General features: G+C 61.6%; 2 protein-coding genes across 2 annotated transcripts; both read right to left on the bottom strand.

Annotated features, from left to right (window-relative positions):
* Nucleotides 1-641: 641 nt before the first annotated feature.
* Nucleotides 642-1,885, bottom strand: FAM187A (family with sequence similarity 187 member A). Its single transcript, XM_030966005.1, is given in 2 exon segments — nt 642-1,075; nt 1,078-1,885. Coding segments are annotated over 2 exon segments (1,242 nt in total).
* Nucleotides 1,886-2,774: 889 nt separating this feature from the next.
* KIF18B (kinesin family member 18B) lies at nt 2,775-9,811 on the bottom strand. The gene is made up of 9 exons (XM_030966004.1): nt 9,633-9,811; nt 8,577-8,938; nt 7,080-7,234; nt 6,521-6,625; nt 6,192-6,302; nt 5,444-5,632; nt 5,134-5,371; nt 3,170-3,361; nt 2,775-2,791 (listed from the first exon to the last, which is right to left on the bottom strand). Exons 1-9 carry the CDS (start codon nt 9,809-9,811, stop codon nt 2,775-2,777), a joined length of 1,548 nt encoding a protein of 515 aa, XP_030821864.1.
* Nucleotides 9,812-11,787: the final 1,976 nt, after the last annotated feature.

Raw genomic sequence — 11,787 nt, 5'->3', positions numbered from 1 at the left:
CTGAGTTTGGGGGCAAAATCTCCAGGTCTGGAGCTGCCTCTGTGTGTGAGCCCCTCCCAGCTCATGCTGGGGCTTTGTTGCCCTTCAAGGACCCAACCAGCCGTACCCTGCTCCATCCCTGAGTGTGGGAGATGCAGATTGTTTTCCATAGCTCTGTCCCTCCCTGACTTTGCTTCTCATGTCATCACCAGGTGTTTGCCTCACCATCATCGACACCGTTCAAGTGCCAGAGCATCACTGGCACCCACAGTGCCCTCCCAGACAGAAGGATTTCCCTTGGGAATACTGAAATCCTCAAGTCACATCCTCAAACAAAGGAGATGAGCCTGGAGGGCACATCCTGCTCCCTGCTGAAACCCTGCAGAGATGCCACCACCTTTGGGGGATGTGTAAGATAACTCTGTCAGGCACAAACATTGACTCCTAGTTCCATGCTGAGTTGGGTGAGTTACAAACACCTCAAAAGCAGAGACAGTTCTGAAGAAAATTGCCAGATTATTTGAAAAAAACCCAACAACTTTCCCTTCAAAAAGTCAAAATCAAACATTGAAAAAATGATGAAACTAAAATAGGCTAAAATGGTCCTCACATTGGAAACTTCCTGTGTGAGGATGATCCAAGGTGTCCCTGTGGGGGAGCTGCTACAACTTGGCCACTTTCCTGAACACCTCAGACCTGCAGTGGGACAGGTGGACGAGGAAGAAGATGCCAACAATGACGGCGAAGCTGATGCCCACAGCCCTCATGACGAAGATGGACTCGGGGTCGCTGGGGCTGCGCTGGCGCCGGGGCTCGAAGGTGACGGTGAGCTCGAAGCCAGCCACCAGCTCACCCTCCCTCCAGCAGAAGTAGGTGGCTTTGTCCCTCCTGCGCAGCCGCTGCAGATGCAGGTGGTTCCCATGGTCGATGAAGAGCCTCATGTTCTTCCTGACCCCCACCAGGTAGTGGGCGCGGTAGAGCCGCACAGAGCCCTTGTCCCAGGCCACGGCGTGCTCCGGCCGTGCCCCCGGGCATGAAATCACCAGGTCGGTCTTGGGGGGCTGGTTGTGGTACTGGATGGGGACACGCGGCAGCTCGGCTTCTCGCCCAGCTTGTAAACGATGTTGGAGATGGACTGCACGCCCTCCCCGGGGGCTTCCTTCTTGGGGCAAGGGGCCAGGCAGCTCCTGACGGCCACCTCGGGGCTGCGGAGGCGGATGAGGTGGCCGAAGGGTTTGGGCACGGCCCTGGAGCCGCAGGAGCTGACATTGGGCAGCGCCGTGCGGTACCGGGGTTTCAGCTGGGCGCTCTGCACGTAGCAGAGCCCGATGCGCCGCTGCTCGCCCCGCACCCCGCAGCGGTCACAGCGCGTCCAGTCCCAGAAGGTGGTGAACAGCGTGAATTCCTTCTCTTTGTGGTCCTCTTGGACGTGCTGGTCTTTATCCAGAAAAGCCACGGTGATCTTCCTGGTGGGCTGCACATCCACGTCGTAGCCGTAGAAGAAGAGCCCTTCCTTGGTGCCGCACAGGTAATGGCCAGAGTCCCTCACCTGGGCTCGGAACACGATCAGGCTGAACAGGCGGATGCTGAAGCGCTTCAGGAGGTCGCTGCCTGCGCGCACCTGCTTGGAATCCACGATCACGGTGCCGTTGAAGTCGGTCAGCACCGTGGTTTCGTGGCTGTGCAGGTTCTTCTGGAAGTACCAGACCACAGAGGAGGCCTCCTCGGGCTTGCACTTGCAGGGCAGCTCGAAGGTCATGTCCGCCAGGTAGGCGACGTTCTCGAACACCAGAAAGGCAGGACACGCCGTCTTCTTGAACACATCCCCTTTCTTCTCAATGGCAAAGGCCTGGAGAACATCCAGCAGGGAGAGGAGAATGGTGGCTCCCAGCAGCCTCATCCCCATCACTGCAGGTGCTCTCTGGCCCAGCAGAACTCACAGAGCCCAGGCAGGGATCTGCTGGGAGCATCCTGTCCTGGAGCAGCCCAGCCTCTGTCACCCTCTCTGAAAGCAGCTCTGGAGCGTTGTCACCCACGTGCCCGGCAACAATGGAGCTGTGCTGGGACCAGCGGAACCCCCAACATCTCATCATGGTTTGAGTTGGATGGGAACTTAGAGGGGATCTCTAGTGCAGATCAACATCTTCATGGCTGTGCCATTGGGAAGATATTGGCTTTTGGGGCAGAGAATTTTTGGGTTGTGCTTTAATGATTAGGTCAAAGAGAACCTTCAACCATGGGCTGGCCAGTCTGATGAGAGGGGAGGCTTGGGGGGTGGGTTCCAAAGGGGCAATGTTTGTGCCATTGCTTCCTCCTGGGGAGGAGACCAGGCCAGCCTGATGTTCCTTGGCCCGAGATGAGAATCACAGGGTAAACCCCATCAGTGCTGTGTGTGGCTGTGGTGGAACCTCTCACACCCCACACAGCTTCTTGATCCCCTCTCTGGAGTGCCTGGACACAAAGAGTCACAGCATGGGAACAAACTATGTGAGTGTGCAGTGGCAGGGCCGTGACCCCACTGCAATGACAGTGACACAGTGGGACAGCTCACCTGGCAGGGATGTTGTCATGGATGGCCATGGCCATGTGCCCCCCACAGCCCTCACCTGCACTCTGGGACACTCAGCAGAGGCACCCACAAGCCCTGGGATGATGGAGAAGGAGGATGGAGCCCAACCCCAGAGCCAGAACCTTTTCCAGGCTCCCCACACGAGGAGGAGGCAGGAGAGAACAGCCGCGTGTTGGCCCTTTGATTTGGGACAGAACAATTTATTAAAAACACAGTAACCTATTTCCTAAACCCACCCATAACCTGCAAACACACATACAGCACTGAGCCAACAGAGGGGGCACAGACGTGGCCACGCTGCTGGAACCACGGCCAGAAGGGCGGCGCGGGGCAGGAGGGGATGCTCGGGGAGCTGCAGGAGGAGCTGGAAGCCTTTGGGGTTTGGGCGCTGGGAGAGGCGCTGGGGGGTGGGCTCGGGGGGGCTTCCCGGAGCTCTGGGCTGCTGCTGCTGCTGCTCAGCGCTCGGGGGAAGCAGCTCTGGAGCCGGCCCGGGCAGGGGGCTGGGGGTCCGGGCTGGTGCCGGGGTGCCAGGCGGAGGGGAGGGCTGGCGGCTGGCACTGCGGGGCTCCGGGGACACGGGGGAGCTCTGCTCTGCCCGAGGAGTCTTTGCTGCCTTCCTACAACCCCGCTGGCGCTTCCTCCGTGTTCGGGAGCCGCAGGAGTTTTCTGTTTGGGAATCGCTGCTCGACTCGAGCATCCTCTTCACCGGCCAGACAGAGATCGGCTTGGGACTGGAGCACGGAGAGAGCTCCTGGCAGCTTTGCGGGGCCGTGCTGGGCACAGGGGGATCTGGCGTGGTGACAGGAGCCTCGGCTGAGAGAGCAGAGAAGAAACAGAATCACCTCCGTGTCTGCAGCTCGGGAGCACCCCCAAGCCCCGGGGCACCCCGTGTGCCCCCAGCTCCGTGCAGACCCCAGCTCCGTGCAGACCCCAGCTCCGTGCAGACCCCAGCTCCGCGCAGACCCCAGCTCCATGCAGACCCCAGCTCCGCGCAGACCCGCCCTCCCCTGCGCTGTCCCCGGGTTCTGGAAGGTCCAGGAGGGTCCTGGAAGGTTCAGGGGAGTCCCGAGTGGGTTTGGGAGGTCCCGGAGAATTCCGGAGGGTCCGGGAGGGTCCAGGGGAGCTCCCAGGGACTCCCCAGGGCTCTGCAGAGCCACAGCTCCCTGCCAGGACCGCGCCGTGGCACGGAGGATGAGGAGGGGGAGCTCAGCCCTGCTCAGAGCCGCCTGAGGCTCCATCCCGGCTGGCTCGGGCAGGGGAACCAGGGAGGAGTAAAGAGACGGGAGAAACGCGCTCAGAGCTGCTGCTTTGGGCTCCTGGGGCTGGGACATCCCCCTCTCATGCGAGCTGAGCTGAGCTCCCCCCGGAGCCCAGGGCTGCTCCCGGCTCCTGCCCGAGGTGCTGCCGAGCTCGGATCGCTCTGCACAGCGAGGCCGGAGCCACGCCGGGCACCACCCGCTCGGTGACACTGGGGACACGCCCGTTCCCTGTCCCCTGCCCACCGCGGGCTCCTCCAGCCCCCATCGAGACACAGGAGAGGGGCCAACCCCCACTGTCCCCATCCCAAATCCTCACCTGCACAGCTCAGCTGCATTCCCGGGGCTGGGGCAGCCTCGCTGGGCTCCTCGAGGCAACAGGGGAGTGCAGCTTCCTCCAGCCCTGGGGACTCCTCCAGCCCTGGGGACTCCTCCAGCCCTGGGGATTCCTCTGTCCCTGGGGATTCCTCCGTCTCTGGGGATTCCTCCAGCCCTGGGGATTCCTCCGTCCCTGGGGACTCCAGATCTTTGAGCTCCTCCAGCCTTATGGACTCCTCCATCCCTGTGAGCTCCTTCAGCTCTGTGGGTTCCTTCATCCCTGTGGTCTCCTCCAGCCTTATGGACTCTTCCAGCCCTGGGAGCTCCTGCAGCCCTGTGGGCTCCTCCACTTCCTTTGTCTTCGCAGTAATTTCATCAGAGCAGAGGCTGTGAGTAGAGTTTTGGGGGAAGAGTGTCAAACTTGGAACGTGGGACGTTCCCAAGCTGTAAATCCCCTCCTGGAGAGCCTGAGCTGTGAGGTGTGTGTGCACCTGTGGGTGACAAGGGACCCAGGGACAGGCCAGCATCTCCCAGCTCAGCCCTGGTCTCACATCCATCCAACCATGGACAGCCCAGTCTGCCCAGGCTGAGAGGAGGCAGCAGGACACGGGGAGGACACAAGGACACTCACTTCTGCTCCTGGTCCTGCTGAAGGGGACTTGGTGTCCTGGTCTGGAGCTGCAGATCGGTCGGGGACGCTGTTCTGGAGCTGCAGGGAGACGCCCCGGGGTCCTGCAGGGGCTGGGGTCAGGCAGTGGTTAAAACACAACGGTGCAGCACGGACCCATCTCCGGGGCTGGAGCAGGGCTGCTCCTCAGCCTCCGGGTGGCCACAGGGGACACGAGCTGTGCCCAGGGACCTGGCAAAAGCCCCGCGGGGCCTGGGCTGAGCAGCTTTAGCAGCAGAGCGGGCACACTCTGCTGCAGCTCCATCGGCATCTCCTGCCCTCAGCGCACCCCCGGGCTGGGAGATTCCCAGGGGATACGGAAAGCACCCACCAATGCACCCCACCAGGGACCCTCCTGCCCGCCGGCAGCCGCTCCCGAGCCGCCGGGGCCCTCCCGGTGCTCACCGGCAGCAGGATGTGCCGGGCGCGGCTGGCGAAGCGCAGCGTGCTGTAGGTGTCGGGGCCGGCGGGCGCCGCGGGGCTCACGGCAGCGATCACGGTGCTGCGGAAGCTGCCCACCAGCGAATCCTTCAGCAGCAGCGTCAGTTTGCTGTCCCGGAACGGCACATGGCACTGCCCGCCCTGTCCCGAGACAGCGCTCAGCTCCGGGCCATGGGGACACCTCTTGGGGCCGCCCTGGGGAGCCACACTCACCTTGGCTCCGGCCAGAGCACGGACCACGCTTTTGAAGGCCAGCAGGGAGCGGTTGATGCTGGTGCCCTCCCACATCCCCTCTCCCCGGCCCGGCGTGTCCCAGGCTCGCTCCGAGCCCGCCAGGTCGATGAAGCTCAGCTTGGCCACATGCGGGTCCCCGCCGGTGAGGTCCCAGTGCTTCACCTGGATCTGGGGACAGACGGGGCTGAGATGGCTCCACACAGGTGCTCTGGGCTCTGTGCTTTCAGGGCAAGAGCCAGGGAATCCCGCGGGGAGATGAGGCAGGAGGAGGAGGAGAGGAACCTGGCATGTTGGAAGGATGAGCCAAACACCCGGTGATGACACAAGGAGCAGAGGCAGGGAAGGGATGTGGCAGGGGGAGACAGCTATGGGAACAATCAGCATCTCCCACACTCGATGACAGAGAGGGGTATGGCTGGGCAGGTCCTCAGAGGGGCTGCAAAGGCATGCAGCCACCTGGGCTGCTCCCCTGCCAGCAGCAAGGGGCGAGGCAGCAGGCTCAGGCTGAAGTGACAGCCCTGGAAATGGGCAAGGGCCTGGCTGGAACTGCAATCCAGGGGCAGCTTTGCAGCCAGAGCACATGAACAGAGCCCCTGGGGAGCAACATCCCCAGCTCAGGGCTGAAGGGGACAGCCCTGGGGTGTTGGTCCTGGCCCAGGTGTGCAGGTTTTGTTTCCAGCCCCGTTTGCAGCAGCACTGGGGCCATCCCAGGGGCAGCAGCCCTCACCTGGAAGATGGCGTGGGAGCGGGAGGAGGCGGCGTTGGCCTTGGTGGAACGCTGGGCCCGGTTTTTATTGCCTTTGGCCAACAAGCCCAGGAGCTGCTCTGGTGTCGTGGGCTGGGGGAGAAGGGGCAGGGGCTGGATCAGCACCTGGGCACCCCGGGCACCCCAAGGCCGAGCAGCCCCGGGCAGTGGCAGCTCTGTGGGGCCCTGGCAGCTCAGGGCCACCTCTGCTGCCAACCAGGAGCCAGGAGCACCTGGGACCTCCCCAGCCCATGTCCCCAGGGCTCCCAGCACCAGTGCAGATGAGTCTGTCCCAGCCCTTGTGCCCAGACCTGGTGCAAGGAGAGGCCCTGTGCCACGACTCCTTTCCCGGGCTGCTCCCAGATGTTCAAAGGGCCCTGGGGCTTCAGCAGGTCATAGACACGCTCCTTGTACACCTGGAGCAGGACATCGAGGTCAGGCTGAGGTGTAATTCTCTGGGAGGAAGCTGGGTACCCCTGCAGGATCTGGCACAGCCAGGGGTTCCCCTAACCCCACCTCTGGCACCTCATTCCACCACAGCAGCTGATGGGGCTCAGAAGGCAGGGCCAGCTCCCAGAGCTTTGCTGGGCACTTCCCCCAGCCCTGCTCCTCTCCAGCCCTTCCAGCCAGGAGGCCCTCACTGCTCTGTGGAGCACAGCAAGGAGAGAAAAGCCCCAGCTCCAGCTGAGAGGGAGGAACAGCAGCAGTTCTCTCCTCCAGGTGGGTGATCCTGCTCCCAGCCAGGCTGCCCTGCCAACCCCGGGCACGGCAGGGGACGCTGCAGGTACCCCGAGTGTGGCTCTGGATCAACCCCAAATCTCTTCCCTGGGGGCCCTGAGGCAGGAGGGGACACACCGAGCCACAGCAAACCTGCTGGTAGGAGACAAGGACCTCACAGCTCCTGTCCTTCATGGCCTCGAGCCTCTTGTAGAGCTCCACCGTGGCCAGGTGCACAATGCCAGGGGTGCTCTTGGAGCCCATCATGGTGTGGGTCTTCCCAACCCCTGAAGCTCCGTAGGCAAACACTGCAGGGAGAAGGGATGGGAGGTGAAATGATCTAACAGCAGGAGAGGAGAAGGAGAAGGAGAAGGAGAAGGAGAAGGAGAAGGAGAAGGAGAAGGAGAAGGAGAAGGAGAAGGAGAAGGAGAAGGAGAAGGAGAAGGAGAAGGAGAAGGAGAAGGAGAAGGAGAAGGAGAAGGAGAAGGAGAAGGAGAAGGAGAAGGAGAAGGAGAAGGAGAAGGAGAAGGAGAAGGAGAAGGAGAAGGAGAAGGGAGCTTATCTGCTTCCCACAGAGATAAGACACAAGGTAAAACTCATAACCTTCCCCACTGCTCCTCAGGGCAGTTTTTCTCCCTGGTTTCAGCCTCTCTAGTGCAGCAGGGACAGCAGGAGTCTCCTGGTGAGTGCTGCTCCCATGCTCGGGTCACCTCTGACCCTCTCCCCACGAGGCATTTCTGTTTCCTCTCTTTCAGCCCCATCTTCCAGCACCTCCTCTGAAGCCTCCCCATCAGGGTGGGACGCACTGATCTGGAGCCTCAGCCCTCTCCCGAGGGCAGCACTCAGTGCTGGGGCCTGGGGACAGGGGCAGCCCTTCAGCGGCTCTCAGGAACCACCAGGAGCTGGAACAGCATCCCCTGGTGTGAGCTCCTGGTGCAGGGAGAGCCCGGGGAGTGCTGGGCTCCTCCTGGGAATGCTCCTGTGACATGCAGTGCTGGGAACAGCTGTGGGAGCTGTCCAGGACCTGTCAGACCCGGCTCTATGAAGCCATTCCAGCCTGGAAAGGGATGGCAAAGCCAAGGGGCTCTTTCTTCATGCATCCACCACATTTCTACCCATCCTTCCTGACCCAGGACAGACAAGACCAAGTAATCCTGTTCCTCCAAATGCCTGGCCAGCTCTGCACAGGAGGAGGGCAGGCTATGGGAAGGGGCTGTGTCTCAAAGGGATTTAGGGTCTTTAGGGAGTCTCAGGGGTCCAGGGGAGCTGTAGGAGCATGAAGGGGTTTGTAGGGTCGTTTGGGATCCAAAGAGACCCAAAGAGGGGCCAGGGTTTTGGGGGAGGCTGTGGGAGCCTGGAGGGGGTTCAGGCTCATGGGGAGCTCCAAAGGGGCACGGGATTGGCACAGGGAGGGGTGGGCACAGACCCCGGGGAGGGATCTCTCTACCCCAATGCCCATACCCATCCTCTGCACCCCATTCCCAGAGTGCTGAAGCACTGCTGGAACCAACTCTCTTCAGGCTGTGTGATTTTGGGTTGCTGCTGTGTCACCCCATTCCCAAAGACCCATGGGGGCTTCCAGATCAAATCCTGAGCCCACCCAGCCTGGGAGGGGATGGGGCAGGAGCTGCTGCGAGGATCAGGACTCACCGGAGCAGTTGTAGCCAGCGAGGAGCGTGTCCAGCAGAGGGAGCGTGGTGTGCTGGAACACCTCCTCCTGCGTGGCCCTCTCGCCAAAAACGTGGTCGAACTCGAACTCGAGGTTCCTGCGGCGGCGGCCGGGGCCGGTGCCGGTGCCGCCGGGCTCCTCGGAGGCGAAGAGCACGGCGCGCTGGTTCAGGACGTGCAGGACGGAGGGCGCAGCTCGCTCCCGGGGGTTGGGGGGCCTCACACGCAGCACCACGGCCATGGAACCCTCCTGGGGCGGGGGCTCTGCCCCCCAACAGGCACCTGGGGCTGGGGCATCGGGCTGCTCGGGGCTCCCCATCCACTGATCCGGGTCCTCGTGTGACCTGGGGGGGATAGGTTCAGCTGGAGGGTGCAGTGGGGGAGAGAGATCCCCAGGCTGGGCGAGGTCTCAGAGCCTTCCCCCCTTCCCAGAGTCTGTGCCCACTCCCTCCCTGTGCCAATCCCGGTGCCCCTTTGGAGCTCCCCACGACCCTGAACCCCCTTCAGGCTCCCACAGCTTCTCCCAAAACCCTGGCCCCTCTCGGGTCTCCTTGGATCCCAAACGATCCTACAACCCCTTCATGCTCCTACAGCTCCCCTGGACCCCACAGACTCTCCAAAGACCCGAAATCCCTTTGAGACACAGCCCCCTCCCACAGCTTCCCCAAGGATCCCAACATTCCCCTTCCAGCCCACTCAGCCTCCCCAGAGTTTGGCCCCCACAGCCCCTCTCACGACAGAATCCCAGAATCCTGGAATCCCAGAATAATGAGGTTGGAAGAGACCTCTAAGATCATCGAGTCCAACCTAAGCCCTCACACCTCACCTATACAATAGCACCATGTCCAGTCTTTTTTTAAACACACCCAGAGATGGCGATTGCACCACCTCCCTGGGAAGAGCATTCCAGTATTTATTACCCTTTCCACCCCCCATCACTCCTTAGAGCCCCCTCCCACAGCCCTGCAGACCCCCGTGTCGCTGTCCCGCCGCCCAGAACTGACCCAGCCACCGCGTCCCCCGCGGGGACGGCAGCACCCACGCCTGGGGTCGGCATGGCCGGGCAAGGGACGAGGCACAGCCCCGGTCACCGGGAACGCCGAGAGCGGAGCGGCCACCGGAGCGCGGCTGAGCGGGGACAGCCCGGCCGTTGTCACCCGGGATCCGCCGGTGCCTGGCAGCCCTGGAACGTTGTCGCTTGTGCCGCTGGTGGCCATGGAGCCGTGCCGGGAACAACGGAGCCCCCGAGGATGCACTGCCGTGGAAGCACAGCGTCACTGAGGGGTCCCTGAGCGGTGATCTCGGCACCTCCTGCCTCGCCCTCCTCTGGCCGCTCCTCTCCTGCTGCAGCCCGGCATGTGTTCGGTGTTTGTTTGGCTCGGGTGCAGCTTTTCCTCCACCAGAACCCCCCAGTCCTTCTCTGCAGGACTCTCAGCTCTTCTCCCACTCTGGTGCAGCCCCTTCCCTTGGCTCTGCTGAACTTCACTGTGTCCTCTTGGTCCCACTTCTCGAGCTTGTCCAGGTCCCCCTGGATGCCACCAGCACTGCAGCTTTGTGTCACCTTTGTGAGCGCGCTGAGGCTGGCCTTGAGCCGCTGTGTCAGTGAGGAAGGGACTGCAGAGCCCCAGTGCCACCCAGAGCCCTCAGGGACATCCTTGTCACCAGCCTCCCCCAGGACAGGGGGCCACTGCATCCAGCCAGTCCCTGACCCCCCTCTCACAGCCGTGTCCCCCAGCTCGGGGATGAGGATGGATTTTTGAAGGGGATGAAGGCAGCTCCAGGCAGTGGGTGCAGCTGTGGATTGGGGTGTCTGGGGATGGGGATTGGGGTGTCTGTGGATTGGGGTGTCTGGGGATGGGGATTGGGGTGCCTGAGGATGCTGTTCTGTCACAGTTTGGGGTGTGCAATGAGGGTCCCTCATGCTGAGGAGCACATTTAGGGCACAACGCTGGTGGGGCAGCTGCCCTGGGAGCTGCAGGGAAAATGGCCAGAGCCCCCAGCAAGTGGCCAGGAGCTGGCACTGACCCAAAGGGCCCTGCAGTGCCAGGCAGGGCGCTGGGACACAGCAGGAGAGGATGGCTCAGCAGGAACACCCCACTGCCAGGAGGGGATGGAGGTTCGTTGTTGGGGTCCCTCCCCAGAGGCTCCATCTCGAGCTGTTACTGAGCTGCTGCAGCACAATAAAATCCCTTAAAGGAGCCAGAGCCTGGTGCTGCTCTCTGGGAGCCCTGGGGCTGAGCTGGAGAGGGAACCAGGAGCAAATGTGGGATGGGGTGTGGGGGAGCCAACAGGGCCCCAGGGGCAGTCTGGGGTGGGAGTGCAGCTGCCAGAGCAGCTCCAGGACGGGTGACAGGGAAGTTTCCTGAACAGTTTCTGACCCAGATGGGACCCCAGGTCACTTCTCCAAACATCCAACTGCCAGCACCAGGTGACTGACCCAGTATGTCAATAGGCAGGGAACAATCATGTCGAAAGGTAGGGAACCTTTTTTTGGTGATTTTGGTGGATTATCAATAATAATCCCTTCTGGCCTATGGCAACCCTTAATTGTGTTGTTTGGTACCTGCAATAATAATGTGTGTAGGGCAGTGTTAAATCCCTTGAAACTTTTCCCTTTGAGTATATTAGCAGGAATGCCCTGTTAAAATCAAGGGAGGAATTCCTGTTGAGGAATCTCTGAAGCTGCTGCTCTGGAGGGGCTTCAGTGCCAGTCTGGAGGGGCAGGAATGTGACTGCCAGAGGGGCTCTGGGATGGAGGGATGGAGGGATGGATGGATGGATGGATGGATGGATGGATGGATGGATGGATGGATGGATGGATGGATGGATGGATGGCCAGAAAGTTTCCTGAACAATTGCTGGCCCATGTAGGACCTCAGCCCACCTTCCTTCCCCAAACACCCAACTGCTGCTGCTGGATGAGTTCACCTGGCACCCTTGTATCAGGGAGGGAACAAAGGGAGAATGTTAAAATTCCTGAGCAGCTTCCACACCAATTCTAAGAGTGGTCTGAGTCTCTGTGTTGTGCAGCATTTTGCTGCAGTTCCTGCAGTGGATGGAGCACGGGGCCGGGCTCTGGGTTGGAAGGAGCAGGCTCTGAGCCAGGCTGGGCGGGCACAGAGTGAGACCAGAGTTCTTTAACCACTTTAAAGGCTGCAGTGTGAAATGTTTACAATCCTGGGCTGTACCGTGT

Source organism: Camarhynchus parvulus, chromosome 27 (genome assembly GCF_901933205.1).
Source record: "Camarhynchus parvulus chromosome 27, STF_HiC, whole genome shotgun sequence".
Taxonomy (NCBI): Eukaryota; Metazoa; Chordata; class Aves; order Passeriformes; family Thraupidae; genus Camarhynchus; species Camarhynchus parvulus.
This window is presented reverse-complemented; position numbering and strand designations above follow the sequence as displayed.

Bases quoted from the DNA above. Each gene is read 5' to 3' on its own strand.
- KIF18B (XM_030966004.1), bottom strand. From the start codon at position 9,811: ATGGCCACCAGCGGCACAAGCGACAACGTTCCAGGGCTGCCAGGCACC. The intron at 8,939-9,632 runs GTGCTGCCGTCC...TATCCCCCCCAG, and splicing joins CATGCCGACCCCAGGCGTGG to GTCACACGAGGACCCGGATC. The intron at 3,362-5,133 runs GTGGGGTGCATT...CTGCTCTCTCAG, and splicing joins GGCGGGCAGGAGGGTCCCTG to CCGAGGCTCCTGTCACCACG.